The 27295-nt window shown below is 34.0% G+C and overlaps 1 protein-coding gene across 50 annotated transcripts in view; it reads left to right on the forward strand.

Moving 5' to 3' along the window:
- Positions 1-27295, forward strand: part of LOC127717259 (uncharacterized) — a 55708-nt gene that overhangs the window by 7415 nt on the left and 20998 nt on the right. For 33 of the 50 annotated variants that reach the window (XM_052223000.1, XM_052222999.1, XM_052223003.1 and 30 more), the window contains exons 2-4: positions 18465-18972; positions 23598-23833; positions 25818-26814. In XM_052223000.1, coding sequence (XP_052078960.1) covers positions 18747-18972; positions 23598-23833; positions 25818-26814 — 1459 coding nt within the window. In that variant the 5' untranslated portion in view covers positions 18465-18746. Of the gene's footprint in view, positions 1-18464; positions 18973-19099; positions 19132-19254; positions 19292-19329; positions 19345-19413; positions 19451-19628; positions 19666-19804; positions 19825-19845; positions 19878-20000; positions 20038-20075; positions 20091-20159; positions 20197-20374; positions 20412-20546; positions 20571-23597; positions 23834-25817; positions 26815-27295 lie in introns of those variants that run through there. The other 17 variants (XM_052223001.1, XM_052223002.1, XM_052223004.1 and 14 more) reach the window with 17 other exon arrangements.

Raw genomic sequence — 27295 nt, forward strand, 5'->3', positions numbered from 1 at the left:
ATCATATTATGATTTGTCTTATCTCACAATAAAAATTGGAGTGACAGATTTATTTGAAAATTATCTATTTCCTAAGTGGTAATGATTATAAGCTATATCATTAGACATTTTGGAATTATTACATTATTAATTATTATATATGTAATGTTAGAGTACTATGTTAAACCATAGTTCTGTTCAATTAGATCTGGTAAATATTTTAGCATATGATAATGATATATTGTCATTGTTGATTAGATCTGGGAAATATCTTAGCATATGATAATCATTGGAGTGACAGATTTATATGAAAATTTTCTGTTTCCTGATAAGATCTGTAGGACTGTATATATAAAGTTTTAAATTTACTAGAAGGACTGTATAAATGAAGTTTGAAATTTACTGTTCATTATTAGACATTTTGTAGATAATTAAGTCTCCCTAAATCATGTATATTCTTACCCCCAACCCCCCAACCCCCCCCTTCAATTTGAGAATGTGCTTTTATCTTGTAAACGGTTGAGATCCCCACCCCTAAACCATATATATTCTTGCATGGGACAATAAAACAAATCAAATGAAATAAAAGGCTAGTCCCCTGGGGTCACCCCCACCCCCTTCTGTCTGAGAACTTGTAAACAGTCGAGATCCCCACCCCTAAACCATATATATTATTGTATGGGACAATAAAACAATTCAAATGAAATGTAGAGGAAGTCCAGAGAGGTCACCCCCACCCCCCTTCTTTTTGAAAACTTGTAAATGGTCAAGATCCCCACCCCAAAACCATATATATTCTTGTATGGGACAATAAAACAAATCAAATGAAATAAAAGGCAAGTCCCCTGGGGTCAACCCCACCCCCTCCTGTTTAAGAACTTGTAAACGGTAAAGATCCCCACCCCTAAACCATATATATTCTTGTATGGGAAAATAAAACAAATCAAATGAAATATAGGGGAAGTCCATGAGGGTAACCCCCACCCCCCCCTTTTTTTTGATAACTTGTTAACGGTCAAGATCCCCACCCCGAAACCATATATATTCTTGTATGGGACAATAAAACAAAAATGAAATCTAGGGGAAGTTCATGGGGGTAACCCCCACTCCCCTTATATACTTGTAAACGGTCGAGATCCCCACCCCTAAACCATATCTATTCTTGTATGGGACAATAAAACAAATCAAACGAAATTTAGTGGAAGTGCCCTGGGAAACCCCCATCCCCCTTCTTTTTGAAAACTTGTAAACGGTCAAGATCCCCACCCCAAAACCATATATATTGTTGTATGGGACAATAAAACAAATCAAATGAAATATAGGGAAGTCCATGGGGGGTAACCCCCACCCCTCTTCTTTTTTGATAACTTGTAAACGGTCAAGATCCCCACCCCGAAACCATATATATTCTTGTATTGGACAATAAAACAAATCAAATGAAATAAAAGGTGAGTCCCCTGGGGTCACCCCCACCCCCTCCTGTTTAAGAACTTGTAAACGGTCGTGATCCCCACCCCTAAACCATATATATTCTTGTATGGGACAAAAAAACAAATCATATGAAATTTAGGGGGAGTCCACTGGGGATCACACCCCCCCTTTTGAGAACTTGTAAACGGTTGAGATCTCCACCCCTAAACAACCATATATATTCCTGTTCGTCATTTCAAGAAGATTTCAATGACATACAAGGTCAATCCATAGGCGTCACTTATGCATATCACAAACCAATTTGTACTGGACTTTGGCCTATGTCAGGTGACCATGGGAATGACGAATTATTGGAGCTTTGTTTGGGAGACTTCGTAACAGCATCCTGTTACAAATATTTCTTGTTACTGATAAGTTTTATAGATTTTGAAAAGACATTGTATTAATGATAAATGAGATTTCGGATTTTTTTCTTCTTTTCTTTGGTAAATTGTTTGAAGAATTTTGTGGCAAGTTTGTTTGTTATTCTGTAAAAACTAATTTTCTGAATGCTATATATTTTTTTTTTATGAAGTGAACTCCTTTAAAAACTAAGCTTATATTGTTTATTAATAAACATATATTTAGATTTCTGATTTTGGGCCCAGTTTTCAAGTTGGTCCAAATCGGGGTCCAAAATTAAACTGTGTTTGATTTTAACATAAATTGAATAAATATAGGGTTCTTTGAAATTCTCAATGTAAATCTGTATTTCTTTTCATTATTAATAAGATAATACCACATTGAGGTCCAAAGGGTCCTCAATTAAACTTTTGTTTAATTTTATCAAAAATTGAATTCTTTGGTTCTTTGATATACTGATTCTAACAATGTTTGAGTGTTAAATCATATCTAATATTAGAGAACTTAGTCATCACTGGTTGTTGTTATTATATTATTGATTATAATTTGAAAAATTGCATCATATCTTATTTTAGAAAAAATTTATCCGGTTTGAGTTTTTTCCCTTTGCACAGAAAATATTATGGATAAAATTAACCTGTGTTTCATTTCAACATAAATTAAATATATATATAGCCTTATAGGGTTCTTTCAAATGCTGAATCTAAACCTGTACTTAAATATTAGATTTTTGGGCCCAGTTTTCAAGTTGGTCCAAATCAGGGTCCAAAATTAAACTTTGTTTGATTCAACGAAAATTGAATTTATGGGGTTCTTTGAAATGCTGAATCTAACCAATGTATTGAGAGATTTTTTATTGTAGGCTCCTTTATCAAATTGGTCCACATTGAGGTCCAAAGGGTCCTCAATTAAACTTTTGTCTGATTTCATCAAAAATTGAATTCTTGGGTTTCTTTGATATGCTGATTCTAATATGTACTTAGATTTTGGATATTGGACCATAATAGGTAAATGTCCAATTTCAAATATTTCAGTTCTTTGACCACATTCATTTAGTGTCACAAACCTATGTTGTGTCAAATATTCAATCACAATCCAAATTCAGAGCTGTTTTAAGCTTAAATGTAGTGTCCATACTTGCTCAACTGTTCAGGGTTCGACCTCTGCAGGAAAATCCGGTTTGCTGTCACTCTGACAGCCTCTTGTCTATCTTAAGTTTGCCTCAACCAAATGTTATGAAACTTATACACAATGCTTATTACTACATAATACAGATTAAGTACGAAATTTGGTGGCAACACTTTTACCATTCTTGAGTTATGTCCCTTTATAAACATAAAAATTACTGAATTTTTCGTATCCGTTCTCTAACTTTAGTTTGTCTCAACCAAATGTTATAAAACTTATACACAACTGTTCTAGAGTTATATGCGTGTTTACAAATAGAAAAATTGCTGAATTTTTAGTTTCTGTTCTCTACTTAAGTTAGCCTCAACCAAATGTTATGAGACTTACACACAATGCTTATTACCACAAAACTCAGATCTAGTTCAAATTTGGGTAGCGTCACTTTTACCGTTCTTCAGTTATGTCCCTTTATAACTATATGATATGCAAGCGGGGGCATCATCTGTGTCCACATGTGGACACTATCCACATTTATTATATTCTAAAATCAATTGCCTTCAGGGAATAATGAACAAAGTTGAACATTTTGATGCAGACTGTGAAACATGTGGCTTGTGAATTGATTTAAATTCATGAATGAAACAAGAAGATTGGGTATGGCAGTCAGGGGTACTACTTGTACAAGTAATTTTTATTTACTTGAAAAAGTAAATATTAATATACTTATATAAGTAAATTTGTAGGATACTTATACAAGTGTATTTTATTTACTTGTATAGGTAAATTATTTTATGGCTTAGTTGTGTCCCTTAGACATTCAGATTTTATACGACCGCAAAAAACATTTGTGGTCGTATATTGGTATGACGTTGGCGTCGTCGTTGTCGTCCGAAGACACATTGGTTTTCGCACTCTAACTTTAGTTTAAGTGAATGGATCTCTTTGAAATTTTACCATGAGGTTCAGTACCACAAAAGGAAGGTGGTGATTGATTTTGGGGGTTATAGTACCAACAGTTATGAAATTAGGGGCCAAAAAGGGGCCAAAAATAAGCATTTTTGTAACTTCCAGACATAACTTGTGTGTTAGTGTATGGATCTCTCTGACATTGTACCACAAGGTTCCTTGTCACAAAGGGAATGCTGGGATTGAATTTGGGGGTAATTGCCTCCAAATTTTAGGAATTAGGGGCCAAAAAGTGGCAAAAAACAAGCATTTTTCTAGTTTCATGACAATAACTTGTGTGTAAGTGTATGGATCTTTCTGACATTGTACCACAAGGTTCCATATCACAAAGGAAATGCTGGGATTGATTTTGGGGGTAATTGCCTCCAAATTTTAGGAATTAGGGGCCAAAAAGGGGCAAAAAACAAGCATTTTTCTAGTTTCATGACAATAACTTGTGTGTAAGTGTATGGATCTTTATGAAATTGTACTACAAGGTTCCATATCACAAAGGGAAAGCTGGAATTGATTTTGGGGGTAATTGCCCACAACGTTTAGGAATAAGGGGCCAAAAATAAGCATTTTTCTAGTTTCCAGACAATAACTTGTGTTCAAGTGTATGGATCTCTCTGAAATTGTACTGCAAGGTACCATACCACAAAGGGAAGGCTGGGATTGATTTTGGGGGTAATTCCCTAGAAATTTGAGGAATTAGGGGCCATAAAGGGGCAAAAAACAAGCATTTTTCTAGTTTCAGGACAATAACTTGTGTGTAAGTGTATGGATCTTTATGAAATTGTACTACAAGGTTCCATATCACAAAGGGAAAGCTGGAATTGATTTTGGGGGTAATTGCCCACAACGTTTAGGAATAAGGGGCCAAAAATAAGCATTTTTCTAGTTTCCAGACAATAACTTGTGTTCAAGTGTATGGATCTCTCTGAAATTGTACTGCAAGGTACCATACCACAAAGGGAAGGCTGGGATTGATTTTGGGGGTAATTCCCTAGAAATTTGAGGAATTAGGGGCCATAAAGGGGCAAAAAAACAAGCATTTTTCTAGTTTCAGGACAATAACTTGTGTGTAAGTGTATGGATCTTTATGAAATTGTACTGCAAGGTTCCATATCACAAAGGGAAAGCTGGAATTGAGTTGGGGGGTAATTGCCCTAAATGTTTAGGAATTTGGGGCCAAAAAACAAGCATTTTTCTAGTTTTCAGACAATAACTTGTGTTCAAATGTATGGATCTCTCTGAAATTGTACAGTACACGGTTACATTTACGACAGAATTTATGTCGATTAAAAACCTCCTGATCTGAGTCCTAATCTCCTGACCAAAATTTCTCAAATTCCTGATCTGAGTTTCACAGTCCATCACATGAATGTGTACTGCAAGGTACCATACCACAAAGGGAAGGCTGGGATTGAGTTTGGGGGTGATGAATCATAAGGGGGTTCAACAAATTAGGGGGGGGGGGATTTTTTTTTCCTTTTTTTTCTTTAAAATTTTCCATTTTAAATTGGTTATTTCTGATTTATATATAAAAGCAAATAATAATGATATGGTTTGAATAGATAAATTAAAATTTTTTAAGTTCTTAGACCACATTCATTCTGTGTCAGAAACCTATGCTGTGTCAAATATTTAATTACAATCCAAGTTCAGTGCTGTATCAAGCTTGAATGTTGTGTCCATACTTGCCCCAACTGTTCAGGGTTCGACCTCTGCGGTCGTATCAAGCTGCGCCCCAGCGGAGCATTTTATTTTACTTATACAAGTAAAAAAGTCAATGTCATCCTATCTTCTTTTCTTGAATTTCTTAGGACTTCTTTGCCCTAATAGAATTTTTAATTGTCTGTCCTTTGCAGATGTCTTTACTAATCATTTAAGTGTTATTTCATGGACAATGAAAATCTCATTTGTCTGTTATCTTCAGAACACTGCTCATTTACAAGCCCCCAAGAGGCAATTTTTGAAGGCCTTGTGCAAATACTTAAGATCTTTGCGCAATTAGTTTCTTTGTTGAATTAATAAGGTGAAACATTGAACTCTAATAAAAAATTATGAGCTAAGCTGAGAAAAATTGTTAAAGGCATGTTTTTACATCTCAAAAATTGAGAATTTTTCGGGATTGTAAAAAAAAATTACTTATACAAGTAAATTTTTGAGAAAATTAAGGGTAGATTATTCAAACATTATAATTTACTTATATAAGTATATTATTATTTACTTCTTCAAGTAAATAAAGATTACTTGTACAAGTAGTACCCCTGACTGTATGGCTTGGCTTGAATTGATATAGTATAATACATTGATATTTAAATTTAAGGTGGTACATAACACTACAGGGAGATAACTCTGTAAAAATCAGCTGAACCTTTTAATCACGTTCTATTTTTTAGGCAATATTAAGCTTCTCAATGATCAAAATTAGTGTTTATTAAACTGCTATATATCCAATGAAATTTTTCTGATAAAGTGTATGGTTCAAGTTTTTTAAAACTTTTATATTTTTGTCAAAGGGTCAAAGTAAATATTTTGTCAAAATTGTATGAAAATTAAACGAGCCAAATTAATTTTAGTCAAGGTGTTTGGTACCACCTTAAAATGCAATGAAAAAATTAAATTAAAGTTTCAAATGATTTTCAGTTAATATTTAACCATGAGAACGTGTTTTGGAAATTGTTTGATTTAAAATATAAATATATGTCCCCTCTTAAAATACTTAAGGTGGCTGGGGTGTCTTCCTCCATCTTGGATTTTGAAGTAGTAGATAACAATTGGTCTAGATCTTTAATGAAATGTGCAAATTTTGAGAGTTGTATGTAATTCATGTGTAAGACTTTTCATGTTAGTATAGAAAATTGTGTGTTTTTGTCGAGCCTTTGACTTTTGTCGAAAAAGCGAGACATAGCGATCCTACATTCTGTCGGCGTCGTATTCGGTGGCGTCCGCAAATATTCACTCTGTGGTTAAAGTTTTTGAAATTTTAATAACTTTCTTAAACTATCCTGGATTTCTACCAAACTTGGACAGAACCTTGTTTATGATCATAAAATAGTATTCAAAAGTAAATTTTGTAAAAAAAAAATTCCATTTTTTTCGTATTTTACTTATAAATGGACTTAGTTTTTCTGCCAGGAAACATTACATTCACTCTGTGGTTAAAGTTTTTGAAATTTTAATAACTTTCTTAAACTAGCCTGGATTTCTACCAAACTTGGACAGAAGCTTGTTTATGATCATAATTAAGATAGTATGCAGAAGTAAATTTTGTAAAAAAAAAAATCCATTTTTTCCGTATTTTACTTATAAACGGACTTAGTTTTTCTGCCAGTTAACATTACATTCACTCTGTGGTTAAAGTTTTTAAAATTTTAACAACTTTCTTAAACTATCCTGGATTTGTACCAAACTTGGACAGAAGCTTGTTTATGATTAAAAGCTAGTATCTAGAAGGAAATTTTGTTAAAATTTTGTTCCATTTTTTCCGTATTTTACTTATAAATGGACTTAGTTTTTCTTCCAGTTAACATTACATACAGTCTACAGTTTATGTTTTTAAAACATTTATTAGATTCATAAACTATCCTGGATTTTTTCCAAACTTGGACAGAAGCTACTTACAATCAAAAGATAGTATAGAGAGGAATATTTTTATTAATTTTTTTCCTCATTTTTGTTGAGCCTGTGATTAACAGCAAAAGTAGGCGAGACACTGGGTTACGCGGAACCATTACGAATTTTATCATATTTACGGCTGTATTTTCTAAAAAACACAATATAGTTTTGTTTAATTAATTTTTTTTCAACTTTGCTTGTAAATTGCATTCGGTGAGAAGAAATCAACAATAAATTAATGCATGTCTATCATAATGATCATGGATCAAAGATTTTGAAGGAAAAATGTGCACATTCTTTCTTTCTACAGGTATGAATCGACGTTCTATATCGCCACACTCCTGCATAGAAGCATGTTCCAAGGGAAAGTTAGGATGTGGTATTCATGTATGACTCCCTTCCCCCTCCCCCTAAATGACGGTATGGATTGAGGGTCCTTCATTTCTGTATTCTTTAATTTTTTAGACCATTATTCTCTATTCTTAAGACTTTTATATACCCATTATTCTTTATTATTATGTTTTTGGTTCATTATTTTCTATACTGAAAACCCCCAGCCAAACCCTCCCTTGATGGCCTTATGCACATTCCTTTTTTTTTATTTTGCCCTTCAAAAAACTCTTATTAGATGAAAATGAAAATAGGAAAATTATTAGCAGTTCATGCCGCAAGTACAGATACAGTATAAAAGAACTAGAATGTGTACAGTCCCTATATCATGTACATACACACCAGACTATATGGCAATATGCAGTGATCATGATCAAATCATTCAGCTACAGGCCAGATGCAACATTTTTTATAGTTTTGTATAGATTTTATTGGCGTATGATAGAAATTCTTACAGGCCTGATAGTAATTTTACAAGCCTGGGCTGGTGAACCTGTGGCCAATGAGATTCACTTGTTGTTGAATATAGAGTTGCGAGTTACTAAAGTCGAGTTGCGAGTTACAAGTTACGAAAGTCGAGTTGGGAGTTACGAAAGTTGAGTTGCGAGTTACAAAAGTAGAGTTGCGAGTTACAAAATTAGATTTGTGTGAAAATAGAGAAAACTATTTTAATTTTTTGGAAAGATTAGAACTTGTTCTAAATCTTTCCTAAGGCACTGGCCTCCCTAGCAACAAGTAACTAAGCACAGGTTAGCTACTAAATCTACAAAATGTATAGACAGGTTTTTCCGATTATCTGCCTTAGTTTGTGACGCGACTCCTAGGCGTCGTCGTAGTACGATCGCCATTACAACCGTGAAAAAATATAAACAAGATATAGATCTATATGCCCTGACCGCATATAATTAAATATAAACACACGAATGTGAAGTCGTACTTGACCTCGGCAAAATTATATGTGCTATAAATAATAAAGTAATTAGATAAGGATTCTAAGTGTATTGCAGGCCTGGTGTCGTGTCCTTAAAATATAACTGTATTTGATATGTTACACGCGGGACATAATAAATTTTCTTCGAATACTAATCCCAGGATACATGTCGATTATAATCATTTGGTAATCATAATATTAATAATAATAACGCATACATAAATAAAAAAATAAATAGTCTTGACCGGTCGAATGTGATATATCAATTTGTTTTTCGATCCATGAGTTTGACTGTCCCTCTGGTATCTTTCGTCCCTCTTTTGTGTCTGACAGATAAATGATAAATTAAGGATTAACAAGATCTTAAAAAAAAAAAAAAAAAAAAAAATGAAATCTGAATATAGATATATAAAAGGTATCCAAGGAAGGCCTATAATTTTCTTGATAAATAATCATCTGTAATTATTCAACAGTTTAGGTTTGTTCACTTATTTTTTATCAGTGATTGGCTTGAAACAGTTAGTTAAATTTTAGAACTCTGAATTAGAACAAACTATTTTTTTTTTAGTTTATGAATCCCATCAAATGTCTGATAACAATTTTAATCATTTGAATACAAGAAGTGTATATATTTTTGCAATCAAGAAAGAATTCACATTTCAATAAAATAAGTTTTTTTAATTTGTTATACGGCCGCAAAAAATTTTGCGGTTGTATATTGGTATATGACGTTGGCGTCATCGTCGTCGTCGTCCGAAGACACATTGGTTTTCACACTCTAACTTTTGTTTAAGTGAATGGATCTCTATGAAATTTTACCATAAGGTTCAATACCACAAAAGGAAAGTTGGGATTGATTTTGGGGGTTATGGTACCAACAGTTAAGGAATTAGGGGCCATAAAAAGGGGCCAAAAATAAGCATGTTTGTAACTTCCAGACATAACTTGTGTGTTAGTGTATGGATCTCTCTGACATTGTACCACAAGGTTCCATATCACAAAGGGGATGCTGGGATTGATTTTGGGGGTAATTGCTTTAAAATTTTAGGAATAAGGGTCTAAAAAAGGGGCAAAAAACAAGCATTTTTCTAGTTTCATGACAATAACTTGTGTGTAAGTGTATGGATCTTTCTGAAATTGTACTACAAGGTTCCATATAACAAAGGGAAAGCTGGAATTGAGTTTGCGGGTAATTGCCCAAAACGTTTAGGAATAAGGGGCCAAAAAGGAGCCAAAAAAAAGCATTTTTCTAGTTTCCAGACAATAACTTGTGTTCAAGTTTATGGATTTCTCTAAAATTGTACTGCAAGGTACCATACCACAAAGGGAAGGCTGGGCTTCACTCAGATTTTGGGGGTAATTGCCTCAAAATTTTAGGAATTAGGGGCCAAAAAGGGGCAAAAAACAAGCATTTTCTAGTTTCAGGACAATAACTTGTGTGAAAGTGTATGGATCTTTATAAAAATGTACTACAAGGTTCCATATCACAAAGGGAAGGCTAGGTTAGAGTTTTGGGGTGATGAATCATAAAGGGGTTCAAAAAATTTTGGGGGGGGATTTTTTTTTCCATTTTTTTCTTTAAAATTTTCCATTTTAAATTGGTTATTTCTGATTTATATATAAAAGCAAATAATAATGATATGGTTTGAATAGCATGAATATAGGTAAATTAAAATTTTTAAGTTCTTAGACCACATTCATTCTGTGTCAGAAACCTGTGCTGTGTCAAATATTTAATCACAATCCAAATTCAGTGCTGTATCAAGCTTGAATGTTGTGTCCATACTTGCCCCAACTGTTCAGGGTTCGACCTCTGTGGTCGTATCAAGCTGCGCCCAGTAGAGCATTTTATTTGAGTTGAAAAAGTACATTTTCAATGCCCTTTGCTGAAAAATATTTAAATTATTAATTGATTAAAATACACTCTCCAACTTTTAATCTTCAATGTCATATAATCAAGATAATTGTTTTCAAAACCAATAAGCAATTCTCAGAGGAGAAAAATAGTATACCTATGTTTCAACTTACAAAATGCCCCAAAACAACCTTTTTAGATATTTTTTTTGCTTCAAGTCTATCTGTTGGTCCTATGTCATACAAGGATAATTGATAAACTTTATTAGAAGAGTTTTGTTATACAACCTTGTATATTGGTATGACGTTGGTGTCGTCGTCGTCGTCGTCGTCGTCCGAAGACACATTCGTTTTCGCACAATAACTTTAGTTGAAGTGAATAGATCTCTATGAAATTTTACCATAAGGTTCAATACCACAAAAGGAAGGTTGGGATTGATTTTGGGGGTTATAGTACCAACAGTTAAGGAATTAGGGGCCAAAAAGGGGCAAAAAACAAGCATTTTTCTAGTTTCAGGACAATAACTTGTGTGTAAGTGTATGGATCTTTCTGAAATTGTACTACAATGTTCCATATCACAATGAGAAAGCTGGAATTGAGTTTGGGGATAATAGCCCAAAAATGTTTAGGAATAAGGGGCCAAAAAGGGGCCAAAAATAAGCATTTTTCTAGTTTCCAGACAATAACTTGTGTTCAAGTGTATGGATCTCTCTGAAATTGTACTGCAAGGTACCATATCACAAAGGGAAAGCTGGGTTTGAGTTTCGGGATAATTGCCCAAAAACGTTTAGGAATTTGAGGCCAAAAAGGGGCCAAAAAACAAGCATTTTTCTAGTTTCCAGACAATAACTTGTGTTTAAGTGTATGGATCTCTCTAAAAACTGTACTGCAAGGTACCATATCACAAAGGGAAGGCTGGGCTTGAGTTTTGGGTTGATGAATCATAAGGGGGTTCAAAAAATAGGGGGGAGGGGGTTTCCTTTTTTTCCTTTTTTTTTTCTTTAAAATTTTCCATTTTAAGTTGGTTATTTCTGATTTATATATAAACGCAAATAATAATGATATGGTTTGAATAGGTAAATTAAATTTTTTTAAGTTCTTAGACCACATTCATTCTGTGTCAGAAACCTATGCTGTGTCAAATATTTAATCACAATCCAAATTCAGAGCTGTATCAAGCTTGAATGTTGTGTCCATACTTGCCCCACCTGTTCAGGGTTCGACCTCTGCGGTCATATCAAGCTGCGCCCAGCAGAGCATTTTATTTGAGTTGAAAAAGTACATTTTCAATGCCCTTTGCTGAAAAATATTTAAATTATTAATTGATTAAAATACACTCTACAACTTTTAATCTTCAATGTCATATAATCATGATAATTGTTTTCAAAACCAATAAGCAATTCTCAGAGGAGAAAAATAGTATACCTATGTTTCAACTTACAAAATGCCCCAAAACAACCTTTTTAGATAATTTTTTTGCTTCAAGTCTATCTGTTGGTCCTATGTCATACAAGGATAATTGATAAACTTTATTAGAAGAGTTTTGTTATATGACCTTGTATATTGGTATGACGTTGGCGTCGTCGTCGTCGTCCGAAGACACATTGGTTTTCGCACAATAACTTTAGTTTAAGTGAATGGATCTCTATGAAATTTTACCATAAGGTTCAATACCACAAAAGGAAGGTTGGGATTGATTTTGGGGGTTATAGTACCAACAGTTAAGGAATTAGGGGCCAAAAATAAGCATTTTTGTAACTTCCAGACAGTAACTTGTGTGTTAGTGTATGGATCTCTCTGACATTGTACCACAAGGTTCCATATCACAAAGGGAATGCTGGGATTGATTTTGGGGGGTAATTGCCTCAAAATTTTAGGAATAAGGGGCCAAAAAGGGGCAAAAAACAAGCATTTTTCTAGTTTCAGGACAATAACTTGTGTGTAAGTGTATGGATCTTTCTGAAATTGTACTACAATGTTCCATATCACAATGAGAAAGCTGGAATTGAGTTTGGGGGTAATACCCCAAAAACGTTTAGGAATAAGGGGCCAAAAAGGGGCCAAAAATAAGCATTTTTCTAGTTTCCAGACAATAACTTGTGTTCAAGTTAATGGATCTCTCTGAAATTGTACTGCAAGGTACCATACCACAAAGGGAAGGCTGGGATTGATTTTGGGGGTAATTGCCTCAAAATTATAGGAATTAGGGGCCAAAAAGGGGCAAAAACAAAGCATTTTTCTAGTTTCAGGACAATAACTTGTGTGTAAGTGTATAGATCTTTATGAAATTGTACTGCAAGGTTCCATATCACAAAGGGAAAGCTGGGTTTGAGTTTTGGGGTAATTGCCCTAAATGTTTAGGAATTTGAGGCCAAAAAGGGGCCAAAAAACAAGCATTTTTCTAGTTTCCAGACAATAACTTGTGTTCAAGTGTATGGATCTCTCTAAAAACTGTACTGCAAGGTACCATATCACAAAGGGAAGGCTGGGCTTGAGTTTTGGGTTGATGAATCATAAGGGGGTTCAAAATATTTGGGGGGGGGGGGGGGGTTCCTTTTTTTCTTTAAAATTTTCCATTTTAAGTTGGTTATTTCTGATTTATATATAAACGCAAATAATAATGATATGGTTTGAATAGGGAAATTAAATTTTTTTAAGTTCTTAGACCACATTCATTCTGTGTCAGAAACCTATGCTGTGTCAAATATTTAATCACAATCCAAATTCAGAGCTGTATCAAGCTTGAATGTTGTGTCCATACTTGCCCCAACTGTTCAGGGTTCGACCTCTGCGGTCGTATCAAGCTGCGCCCAGCAGAGCATTTTATTTGAGTTGAAAAAGTACATTTTCAATGCCCTTTGCTGAAAAATATTTAAATTATTAATTGATTAAAATACACTCTACAACTTTTAATCTTCAATGTCATATAATCATGATAATTGTTTTCAAAACCAATAAGCAATTCTCAGAGGAGAAAAATAGTATACCTATGTTTCAACTTACAAAATGCCGCAAAACAACCTTTTTAGATAATTTTTTTGCTTCAAGTCTATCTGTTGGTCCTATGTCATACAAGGATAATTGATAAACTTTATTAGAAGAGTTTTGTTATACGACCTTGTATATTGGTATGACGTTGGCGTCGTCGTCGTCGTCGTCCGATGACACATTGGTTTTCGCACAATAACTTTAGTTTAAGTGAATGGATCTCTATGAAATTTTACCATAAGGTTCAATACCACAAAAGGAAGGTTGGGATTGATTTTGGGGGTTATAGTACCAACAGTTAAGGAATTAGGGGCCAAAAATAAGCATTTTTGTAACTTCCAGACAGTAACTTGTGTGTTAGTGTATGGATCTCTCTGACATTGTACCACAAGGTTCCATATCACGAAGGGAATGCTGGGATTGATTTTGGGGGGTAATTGCCTCAAAATTTTAGGAATAAGGGGCCAAAAAGGGGAAAAAAACAAGCATTTTTCTAGTTTCAGGACAATAACTTGTGTGTAAGTGTATGGATCTTTCTGAAATTGTACTACAATGTTCCATATCACAATGAGAAAGCTGGAATTGAGTTTGGGGGTAATAGCCCAAAAACGTTTAGGAATACGGGGCCAAAAATAAGCATTTTTCTAGTTTCCAGACAATAACTTGTGTTCAAGTGTATGGATCTCTCTGAAATTGTACTGCAAGGTACCATACCACAAAGGGAAGGCTGGGATTGATTTTGGGGGTAATTGCCTCAAAATTTTAGGAATAAGGGGCCAAAAAGGGGCAAAAAAAAAAGCATTTTTCTAGTTTCAGGACAATAACTTGTGTGTAAGTGTATGGATCTTTATGAAATTGTACTACAAGGTTCCATATCTTAAAGGGAAAGCTGGGTTTGAGTTTCGGGGTAATTGCCCTAAACGTTTAGGAATTTGAGGCCAAAAAGGGGCCAAAAAAACAAGCATTTTTCTAGTTTCCAGACAATAACTTGTGTTCAAGTGTATGGATCTCTCTAAAATTGTACTGCAAAGTACCATACCACAAAGGGAAGGCTGGGCTTGAGTTTGGGGGTGAAGAATCATAAGGGGGTTCAAAAAATTTGGGGGGGTTTTCCTTTTTTTTTTTTAAATTTTCCATTTTAAGTTGATTATTTCTGATTTATATTTAAAAGCAAATAATAATATATGGTTTGAATAGGTAAATTAGGTTTTTTTAAGTTCTTAGACCACATTCATTCTGTGTCAGAAACCTATGCTGTGTCAAATATTTAATCACAATCCAAATTCAGTGCTGTATCAAGCTTGAATGTTGTGTCCATACTTGCACCAACTGTTCAGGGTTCGACCTCTGCGGTCGTATCAAGCTGCGCCCAGCGGAGCATTTTATTTTGTTTCAAAAGATTAAATGTAAAAGGGGAAACATGTAGCTTTATTAATGTTCTTTTTTGTCCACACCATATCTAAATATGATTTGAAATTATTCAAACTACTCTTCCAATCTTTCCATGAGTGATTTCCATCACTTTGATTGGTGTACCTTTTTAACATTTTTGAATGATGATTGCTTATAGAATTGTATACAGTATTGTTGATTTTCTTTGTTGTTTGGACTTCATCTGAGTCCTGTGTAAAAAAAATGAATGGATTGCTTACATAATCATTACTCAAAGTATGGTTATGTAGTAGAGAATTGATAAGAAGTAGTGGATTCGTAAACGATAATCAACGAGCGACTTTAGTCGCAAGTTGATTATCGTTTACGAATCCACTACTTCTTATCAATTCTCTAGCTTAACCCATTTCTAGTAAAAAGACTGTCTGTTTTATGTTTTGACAATGAATCAACGGAATTTCATAAAAATGATTTCGTATTTTGTCTTTTTTATTCTAAAATAGCTGGAAATGATTATATCCAAACGGTTCACGTCTATATTTAAGTTAACATAAGTTTGATATAACTTAAATGGGTTGTTAGCTCCCCTTTTTATTACCAGATTTAATACTTGTATATTTATATTTCATTTAATGTTTTATCATTACAAAGTATTTAAATTATATAGATTTTGGTATTTATGATTTATTCAAAAAGACATATAAATATACAGAATTTTTTAATCTTTTTTTGAATAGTTAAAAAAATCTAATTACCAAAATTTAGAAACCTTTCAAATTTACATATATAGTATTTAGCAATCTATGATTCTTTACAGCTGATTAAGGATTGCCTGCAATTTAACCGTATTAAGTCAAATACATGTATTTAGCGTAGTTGCCATAATACTACAATTTTATGATGCTCCAGTAAATGATGCTTTCCGAAATAAATAAAATAATTGCTGAAGGTCTTTTTTGAAAATTATACATGTATTTTGTTTAAACTGTTTCCCTTTTATTAAGTTTAGATTATTTTAACGTTATTACATTTGGCATCCATCGTAAACCAGTCAATAAACTAGTATTTTCTGTGGTACGCATTCTAAATCTCCAGCAGAATTGCTCGTGCTACAGATGTACAATGTATAATTATGTCAATTTTTTACTACTACATTCAAGCTGTTCATAGCCGTGATCGTCTGGTCGTTGGTATCAAAAGACACAACTGTGATATTAGCAGTGCCAAGTTCAAACCTTGTACCCGAATTGAAATTTTTCATTGCAATTTTTTTCTCGACAAAAATATTGTTTTAATCTTAGAGGTATTATATACTTCATATTCATTTTAAGGCGATGATTTGTTTCTGGTTTTACAGTCAAGGAAGTAGTTTTACGGTCGTAGCTTATATATCACACTTTATTCAAATTAGAGTACATTCAATGTTGACGTGATGTATATTTGGACCATTTATAATCAAACAAAGAAGAAAATATTGATAGTTCGATATCATTATAAGACTAAAACCTTAAGTAAGCATTTGCTATGATGAAAAGGAAAAGTCCTTGTACGTTAAAAGTGACATGTGTAATGGGCATATGGTTGTTTATTTTATCAAGGAACTGTACTAATATATACAATTCCTCGATTCTCTAGTGTTTAGAACTAGTGTGTAATAGCCACAATCATATAAAGACCCATCGGTTCATTATAACGATGTTGAAAATCGACCAATGTTCAAACCTGACATCGTGAATAAACTCTTTTTTAAGATATTTCCATACTGCTATATAACTATACTCAAGAACGTTCAAATGTAGAACATAATCTTCCTTAAAAAATAACGCATAAAACAATTTACATAAATTTGAAAAGAACATGAACAAATCCAGACATAGTATAAATATTTTATTAGATAACAAAAGCGAATTTAATCTCTGAGATAGAAATACAGTTTATTGACATGTATTGACAGTTGTGCGCTTTAAGAGTGTTATTGAAATATTGATTTATGTCAGCACTCGTGGTATAGTGGTATCATGCATAGACTGAAGACTCTACTGATTATGAAGAAAATAAGCGCGAGTTCGAATCCTTCATATGCCTCTCGTTTTTGAAAGGATAAAAAATCGTAAGTTAAAAGTTTAAAGTTAGAAAATAAGTTATCTTAAGTAAACGAAGTGGTCAGTGGATTCTTGAAAAATAATCTACTGTAAGAACAATAGACTGACGTCAGAGAAATGGGTTAATTTCTGAAGAAACAGATAGCCTTTTGAAATACAGCGGATGGCTTGTAGTAAATATTATTAAATTTCATAGCTAGCACCGTTATATTAAACATAAAGGGAGATAGCAACTAAACTGTAGTACATATATGTAAAAGACCCCTTCTGCAGATTTCGTTAAGAGTGGGCTCTTTGGGGCAGCTGCAGAGGCAATATTTGTTAGGGACCCCAAAATTTATTCTTTGGCAGTGACACTGACTCAAAATTGTGGACATTTAAGTTATATATGTCTACATTTCCTAGAGGTGAAGGGGGAAGGTTGAGCGCTCATAAAACCTGTTTAACCCCGCCGCATTTTTGCGTCTGTCCTAAGTCAGGAACCTCTAGTCTTTGTTGGTCTTGTATATTTTTTTAATTTTGGTTCATCTATATGTTTTGAAAGATTGAATAAATTATTAAAAAATTATATGGTGACCTGCATTTTCATTTTCATAGGTTGACATATAAGGATAACATTTTTGATTCAACACACAAGGCCCAAGAACACAGTTATTTCGTAGTGCATTTCTTTTAGACGTTTAGACAATAAATTAAACTTTAAAAAAAATCGCACCTTCTCTATCTCAATAAGATTTTTACACTGTAGTGTACTACTTTTGGGACAAATAATATCAAAATTATGGAAAAGTCTACCAGCTCTAACTCAAAATATGGACATTTTGATATTAAGGGGGTCTATAATTCACTACGACAGCTTAAGACGGACTAATTTTTACCTTTTTTAAGTGGACCAAATCACTATCCTAATGTAGTCTGTAATCGGTCATAATGTCAATTTCAGTCGAAATTTGTTATTGTACTTACCATCTGATTAAACACCGCATTGACGTCACTTCACTGATACTAGCGTATAAAATAAGTGCAAAATATATATATGTTTTTCTACAATTTAAAAAAAAATGAGACTTCTAAAGATATGTTATTCATAAGTATTTACAAAAATGCAGATTTTCTAATGGCCTGGCATACAGACAAGAAATGAAAATGTGAATTTATTGAATTTTAGTGACTCAAATAAATGACTTTTAAAAATATACATCACATATCTGTGACTGAACGGTATGCTTGTGACTCTCGGTCATTTAATTTTTCAGGGACGATATTTAAGTGTGATCATCTTATTTTGTTCTTCCAGGGCTCAATAACTACTGAGAGAACTTAGTGTAGTCATGGAGGAAGATATTGATACCAACATAACAATCTGCTTTGGTTTTAAAAACATGTGAAACAGAAACTGCAGTATCTGATAGGTCCAAATCTAATTGAAATTCCAAAAGTTTTAAAAGCAGTAAAATAAAGGACCGAACATGCAATTGAGAAGAAGTTTCTAAAGACCAACTCTTATTTTGATTACAGTCTGTAATATGATCCCAAGATTTAAGTAACTATAATCCTGACATATTCAAAAGCGACCAAGATGGCATCTAATGCTCTCTCACCAGAAGAGGAAAACTATGTACGAATGGCATTGTTACTCACTGGAATTTCTCCACGTGCTGTTCGTGTCCTGTTTGATAAAGAATTTCCTCCAGCATCTCTCAGTTCATCGATAAACACTACGACTACTAAGGCAACGCTGAATAACTTGAAAAGAAGAAAAGTGATTAACAAGAAACAGTGGGATCTCCTGTTTCCTACCAGTGGTAAGTAAATGTAATTAACCAGTCACTGTGGGATCTCCTATTTCCAAGCAGTGGTAAGTAAATGTATTTAACCAAGCACAGTATGATCTCCTGTTTCCTAGCAGTGGTAAGTGAATGTAATTAACCAGGCACAGTGGGATCTCCTGTTTCCTAGCAGTGGTAAGTAAATGTAATTAACCAGGAATAGTGGGGATCTCCTGTTTCCTAGCAGTGGTAAGTAAATGTAATTAACCAGACACAGTGGGATCTCCTGTTTCCTAGCAATGGTAAGTAAATGTAATTAACCAGGCACAGTGGGATCTCCTGTTTCCTAGCAGTGGTAAGTAAATGTAATTAACCAGGCACAGTGGTATCTCCTGTTTCCTACCAGTGGTAAGTAAATGTAATTAACCAGGCACAGTGGGATCTCCTGATTTCAAGCAGTGGTAAGTAAATGTAATTAACCAGGCACAGTGGGATCTCCTGTTTCCTACCAGTGGTAAGTAAATGTAATTAACCAGGCACAATGGGATCTCGTGTTTCCTAGCAGTGGTAAGTAAATGTAATTAACCAGGCACAGTGGGATCTCCTGTTTCCTACCAGTAGTAAGTAAATGTAATTAACCAGGCAAGTGGGATCTCCTGTTTTCTAGCTACCTGTGGTAAGTAAATGTAATTAACCAGGCACAGTGGGATCTCCTGTTTCCTACCAGTGGTAAGTAAATGTAATTAACCAGGCACAGTGGTATCTCCTGTTTTCTAGCAGTAGTAAGTAAATGTTATTAACCAGGCACAGTGGGATCTCCTGTTTCCAAGCAGTGGTAAATAAATGTAATTAACCAGTCACAGTGGGATCTCCTGTTTCCTAGCAGTGGTAAGTGAATGTAATTAACCAGGCACAGTGGGATCTCCTGTTTCCTAGCAGTGGTAAGTAAATGTAATTAACCAGGAATAGTGGGGATCTCCTGTTTCCTAGCAGTGGTAAGTAAATGTAATTAACCAGACACAGTGGGATCTCCTGTTTCCTAGCAATGGTAAGTAAATGTAATTAACCAGGCACAGTGGGATCTCCTGTTTCCTAGCAGTGGTAAGTAAATGTAATTAACCAGGCACAGTGGTATCTCCTGTTTCCTACCAGTGGTAAGTAAATGTAATTAACCAGGCACAGTGGGATCTCCTGATTTCAAGCAGTGGTAAGTAAATGTAATTAACCAGGCACAGTGGGATCTCCTGTTTCCTACCAGTGGTAAGTAAATGTAATTAACCAGGCACAATGGGATCTCGTGTTTCCTAGCAGTGGTAAGTAAATGTAATTAACCAGGCACAGTGGGATCTCCTGTTTCCTACCAGTAGTAAGTAAATGTAATTAACCAGGCAAGTGGGATCTCCTGTTTTCTAGCTACCTGTGGTAAGTAAATGTAATTAACCAGGCACAGTGGGATCTCCTGTTTCCTACCAGTGGTAAGTAAATGTAATTAACCAGGCACAGTGGTATCTCCTGTTTTCTAGCAGTAGTAAGTAAATGTTATTAACCAGGCACAGTGGGATCTCCTGTTTCCAAGCAGTGGTAAATAAATGTAATTAACCAGTCACAGTGGGATCTCCTGTTTCCTACCAGTGGTAAGTAAATGTAATTAACCAGGCACAGTGGGATCTCCTGTTTCCAAGCAGTGGTAAGTAAATGTAATTAACCAGGCACAGTGGGATCTCGTGTTTCCTAGCAGTGGTAAGTAAATGTAATTAACCAGGCACCATGGGATCTCCTTTTTCCTAGCAGTGGTAAGTAAATGTAATTAACCAGCCACAGTAGGATCTGCTGTTTCCTAGCAGTGGTAATTTAATGTAATTAACCAGCTGGCATAGTGGGATCTCTTGTTTCCTAGCAGTGTTTACTTAAATGTAATTAACCAGACACAGTGGGGTCTCCTATTTCTAAGCAGAAGTAAGTAAATGTAATTAACCTGGTAGAGTGTGATCTCCTGTTTTCTACCAGTGGTAAGTCAATGTAATTAACCTGGTACAGAGATATGTCGTGTTCCCTAGCAGTGCTAAGTATATATGTAATCCACTAGGTACAGTGAGATCTCTTGTTTCCTAGCAGTAGAAAGTATTTATTATATACTAGGTACAGTGAGATCTCTTGTTTCCTAGCAGTAGAAAGTATTTATTATATACTAGGTACAATTGTTTCCTACCAGTAGCTTGGCTGCAATATGGTCAAATTTGTGTCTCCTGGTTACTCGCAGAAGGAAGTATATATATATATATATATATATATGTAACAAAGCAGGTACAATGGGATCTCCTGTTTAAAAATAAGATTTTGTGTTGTTATTGCCAATGAGACATCTTTTCACCAGAGACCAAATGATAAAGACATTAACAAATTTAGGTCACCGATGGCCTTCAATAATGAGCAAAAACCCATACCGTATAGTAAGCTATAAAAGACCCCCCCCCCCCCCCCCCCCCAAAAAAAAAAAAAAAAAAACAAATATTTTACAATTCAGATAAAAACTGACGGCCTGATTTATCATGTTTATGTACAAAACCATTAACAAAAAAACAATATTTGATATACAGCAACAAGCGACAACCACTGAGCTACTGGGTCCTGACTTGGGAAAAGGCGGGTTAAACATGTTTACTGGCGCTGAACCCTCACCTTAACCTGGTACGGAGGTGTAACAGTACAACATTAGAGCACACAATAAAAATCAGTTGAAAAGGGCTTAACTCAGATGAGAACCTCCTCGGTGGTCTTGTGGTAGTGTGTTCTCCTTGAGTGCGGGAGGTTGTGGGTTCGAACCCCAGTCGGGTCAAATCAAAGACTTTAAAATTGGTATGTGATGCTTCTCCGCTAAACATGCGGCATTAAGGAGAAAACACTGACTGGTCAGCTTGAAATCAGAATAATGTGTCCGGGTAAGGTGACATGTCTTCCTGCATGTGGACTGTTACCTTGTGAACTTGCATGGTAAAAAATCTGTATCAGCTTGTCGGTCTAGTACAAAGTAGGGTTAATATTCATATTATATTAACATGTTCTCGTCCTATTATTAATATATGCATATTAATTTGCTGCTGGACGTTAAACAGCCATCCATCATCATCTTAACTCAGATGAGATCGATACAAAGCACAAAAAAAACCTAATAAAATCACAAAAGACACAAAGTACAGATCTGACAGCACTCCCAGTTTCTTAAAGCTAATGCAGTTCCAGTAACAACTAATAAAAGAATCATGTATCTAAGACTAAAATATCAATCATTTCACATTAAACATCCAATGGATTTAGTGTAAAGAGGTCATTAACAGTCAGAGAAAAGCATGACCTTGTGCAAATGCAAAAAAATGAAGTCAGTTGGCCGGCGAGTTTAGCAATTTCAAAATTTTTTAGCAACTGAAATTGTCATTTCACAGGCTAGATTATGGCCTAATAGTTTGGTATGCCAGATGCATGCTTTGTCTAAAAAGATTCACCAGTGGCGCTCATATCAAAACAGTTGGAGGCAAAATCAAGTACAAAGTTGGAGAGCAGTAAAAACCTAAAATTCTGAGAAGTTGTGCCCAATACAGCTAATGGCAATCCACGCCTGGTGCTAAAAACACCTTAGTGTCCTGTACCAAGTCAGGAATATGGCAGTTGTTATCTAATATTTCGTTTCTATGAATGTTGCATTGTTGTTTTTTTTTTTTTTGGACTTCTGTGTTCTGTTATTTCATTGTTTTCCTCTTATAGTTGATGTGTTTCCCTCGGTTTTAGTTTGTTACCCGGATTTTGCTTAATCGATTTATGACTTTTGAACAGTGGTATACCTATGTTGCCTTTATTTAGTGTTTCAGAAAATTCAACATTTGATAAACAGATAATTTACAGAAAATTAGCATATCAAAGATATTTCATGACAACACAATTTAAAACAGTTCTGACTACTGGGCTGGTGATACATTTGGGGAAGAAATGTGCATTAGCAGTGGCATTGACCACATTGTTAATAATTTGATATGACAGACAGAGGTTTTGTCTACATAAGCATGATAAGACTTATTAGTGGCACTCAAATCAAAACACTTGAAAAGCCAAATAAAATAGAAAGATGAAGAAAACTAAAAACCAAAATGTCTGAAACGTTGAGCCAAATATGGTTATGGCAATCCCCGGGTTAAGGGAGAGTTGGCGCGCCCACATTCCCACAAACATGTTTAACCTGTGTTCAGGCCGTTAGTTTTCTCTATTTGGTATGGATTTTGCTCATTGATCAAAGTCAGCACGGTAACCTATAGTTGCTAACCTTCATCATAATATGGTCTCTTATGTAGAGTTGTCTCATTGGCAATCATACCACACTTTCTTATTTTTATATTTATATGCCTGGTTGTAGAAAACCCTTAGTGTTTTGAATAATTTTAAATAGTAATCGGATCTAAACTCAAATAACAAAATTTTTACATAGCCATGATAGCAATAGCATTAAATTTTAGTATTTTTTAAAAGGCAGAATCGTAATTTACATTTTGGCAAAGTATGAAAACTTAATCTGATGTTTGATTATGTCATGATCATGGTCTATCTAAAATATGATTCTAAAAGTTTTGGAAAATTTAACAGTCATCTCTTAAAGATTTTTTTGTTGTTACCAGGCACCACAGATTCTAAGACTTTTGATGTGACATTGATGATAGCTTTGCTTAGGAACCTGCCAACATCAACCTTGGTTCCTCCAGTAAATGGGTATGACAATCTACCTGTTACTACAGAAGCAATACCTGCCTCAGATTTAGCAAGAATTAAACACTATAGAAACTTACTGGCACATCTTCATGATAGCAAGGTAGATGGTACATTATTTACTACAGCATGGAAGGATTTAAGTGATGTAAGTAAATCCTGGAACTAAACACTATAGAAACTTACTGGCACATTTTCATGATGGCAAGGTAGACATGGTTGATCTATGGCACATTATTTACTATGACTTTTAAGGACACAAGTGGTGTTATTAAAACCTATAACTAAACACTATAGAACCATCATATAGCAAAGTAGATGGCACATTATTTACTACAGCTTTGAATGGTACAAGTAATGTAAGTAAAACCTAGAATTAAAAACTATAAAACATCCTGGCACATCTTCATGATGGCAATATAGATGGCATTGTAGGATATAAGTATTGTAAGTTAAACCTAGAATTAAACGCTTTAGATCCAGCATGGCTCATCATCATGATGGCACGGTAGATTGCACATTATTTACTTCAGTTTGGAAGGATATAAGTAATTTAAGTAAAATCTTAGACATGTTAGAACTAAAACACTGTTGTTATCACTTGGAGTCCTTCATTGTATTTGTTAACTTTTACAAAGATGTTCCCTGAAACTACTGTCCCAATTTCAGCCAAAATGTGTGTGAAAGATCCCAGGTATCTAGTATAAAGTTTGTGTTTTTTCCCTTTTAGTCAATTAACATGGCAAAGTAAAAACAAAAATAAAACATTAGGATGATGCATTAATTGTCTGTTATCCCGAAAAAATTATAATAGATAAAGTCTGACAGGGCAAAAATGCTCAAAATATCAATATCTACCTACTTCCTGTTTTAAATTTTTTCAGGATACTCTTGTTTATTTGATCACCAAAGACGATCAATATAAATCAAATCTTGCTTTTGTTTCAGATGGATTTTCAAACATTGAGCCACCTCACTGTAAACACAGGGGAGCAAATGTAAACTAAAAAAGTGTCTCACTCGATTTAAACAATGAAATATATATGATCAAATATTTAATATTTACATTGTTTCTTAATTTCTGAAATAAATAAACAATGATTAGCTGCATAAAAAAAGTTGTCAAACGAGGAGGGCTTAATTACATAAATAAACATACAATGATATACAAGATGTAGGGAGAAATTAGTCTTTAGTTTTATATGTTGCGTTTTGTGTATTGTTCTTTGTCTGATTTTCATTATTAGTCATGGCGTTGTCAATTATTTTCGACTTATGAGTTTGAATGTCCCTTTTGTATCTTTCGCCTCTCTTTTGTGTAACATGTATATGAAAGTTAAAATTACTTTATCTGTCTAATTTTGTTAGGTGTAATAAATGAATAAAAAGAGATCTGGGATATATGTCAATGAGACACAAGTTCACAAAACGCAATTACAAACTATTCCAAAATACATATACATTTGTATACAGATATAGATGGTTATATGCAATCTTCAACAATAGACAGATATCTACAGTAGAAAGCTTGTTATTATTAAATAGAGAGATGCATGAAAACAAGGAATTATTTAAATCTGGGATATATAATTCTGAATTTTGGAAAATTAACAAGTGTATGATGAAAACTAACAAGGTTTAGCATGTTTAGGATGGTTAGATAGTTCATACTGAAATATCAGTGAAAAACAAGGAATTATTTAAATCTGGAAAAATTTTGAATTCTGGAAAATTGGTCAGAAATAGAAATGTATGATGAAAACTAAACAAACTAAAGTGGGCAAGCCATGCACGGGTTAGCCATGCACGCATGGCTAAGGTTAATTTTACTTTCACTGATATTTCATTATAAACTAACCCCCTTATCCATGAGTGCATGACTAAACCTAAATTGGGTTAGTTTTCAACATAAATTTCTTATTCATTTTCCAGAATTCAAAATTAATCCAGATCCAAATAATTCCTTGTTGAAAGTACAATGAACCTTAGTCATGCACGCATGGCTAACGTTATTTAGTTGAGTTAGTTTTCATCCAACATTTGTTATCAATTTTCTAGAATTCAAAATTATTCCAGAATCAAATAATTCCTTGTTTTAATATTAATACAACTGATTTTGTAAACTTTTCCAGGCTGTTCTTAGATTAGGAGGAAATAAAATGAAGCAAGAATGTGATCAGCTAATTACAAAACAACTTGACGCGTCCAGTCAAGAAATCTTACAAGCCAAGAAAGACATTGAAACAATTGAAAGGTCGCTTGATTTGATTAAAGCTGACCATACCAAGATAAAAAAAGACATAATTACATTAAAATCAGGTCGTGAGAGTTTTAAAAAATCATGTCATTTGCCTCTAACAGAATCAAAAAAAGGCATAATGGTGTTAAAGTCTGACCATAAAAGTTTGAAAAGATCTCATGACTTGCTACAACATGAACAAACTGTGTCAAAAAAGGATGGAAAAAGGGTTAAAAAAGAATTAAAAACATTACAATTTGATCAGATAAAAGCAAAACAAGATGTGAAAACATTACATTTAGATCATGATAGTTTGAAAATATCACACAGTTTGCTTCAAGTTGAACAAACAGTATCCAAAAAAGACATAGTGGTGTTAAAGTCTGACCATAAAAGTTTGAAAAGATCTCTAACGTCTGACCATAAAAGTTTCAAAGGATCTCTAAAGTCTGACCATAAAAGTTTCAAAGGATCTCTAAAGTCTGACCATAAAAGTTTGAAAAGATCTCTTAAGTCTGACCATAAAAGTTTGAGAAGATCTCTAAAGTCTGACCATAAAGGTTTGAGAAGATCTCTAAAGTCTGACCATAAAAGTTTGAAAAGATCTCATGATTTGCTACAAAAGAAACAAACTGTGTCAATAAAGGATGGGAAAAGGGTTAAAAAAGATGTGAAATCATTAAAGTTAGATCACGATAGTTTGAAAAAGTCACATGGGTTGCTGGAAGTTGATCAGAAGGAAATGAGAATAGATGTACAAAATGTTAAATCAGATTGTGATATATTGAAAACTTCCCAAGCTTTGATTCAGAGTGATCAGATAAAAACAAAGGAGGATGTGAAAAAGCTGACATCTATTTCTGAGGATCCAGTTCCCTGGAATAGAAGAGGTATTTAGTATAATTTTTCAACAAATAACCCTATAGACTTATTAGCATGATAATTGACTTGTATTTTTAACAAAATTTGAAACAGGAAAACATATTTTATAAAAAAAAGGAGAGGTTTGTACAAAATTTAAATTTTTATCCATGTTTTTATTATACATGTTATACGCCAATCGTTGAAGACCGGGACAATCTAGCTAAAATATATATCTCTGATTTCGTTATCCTCATAAGAGATCTTACACCCATGCGTATGTAGTTTCACTTCTGAAGGATTTTTCAAGTGATTTTTTTAAGCAATCAGAAGTTTACTTACTAATTTTGGAAAGTGCACCCGGAACAGAAATTTCAAGCAAGCTGTTCATTGAAATGAGAGTATCCATCATGTCCATAGAGAACAACATCAGCGAACAGAAGTTTCTCGTTTCCACCGTAGCATTGTTTACAACTATATCTCGGACCTTCGTCATTGTAATGAAACCAC

This window comes from Mytilus californianus, unplaced genomic scaffold, assembly GCF_021869535.1.
Source record: "Mytilus californianus isolate M0D057914Y unplaced genomic scaffold, xbMytCali1.0.p SCAF_94, whole genome shotgun sequence".
Taxonomy (NCBI): domain Eukaryota; kingdom Metazoa; phylum Mollusca; class Bivalvia; order Mytilida; family Mytilidae; genus Mytilus; species Mytilus californianus.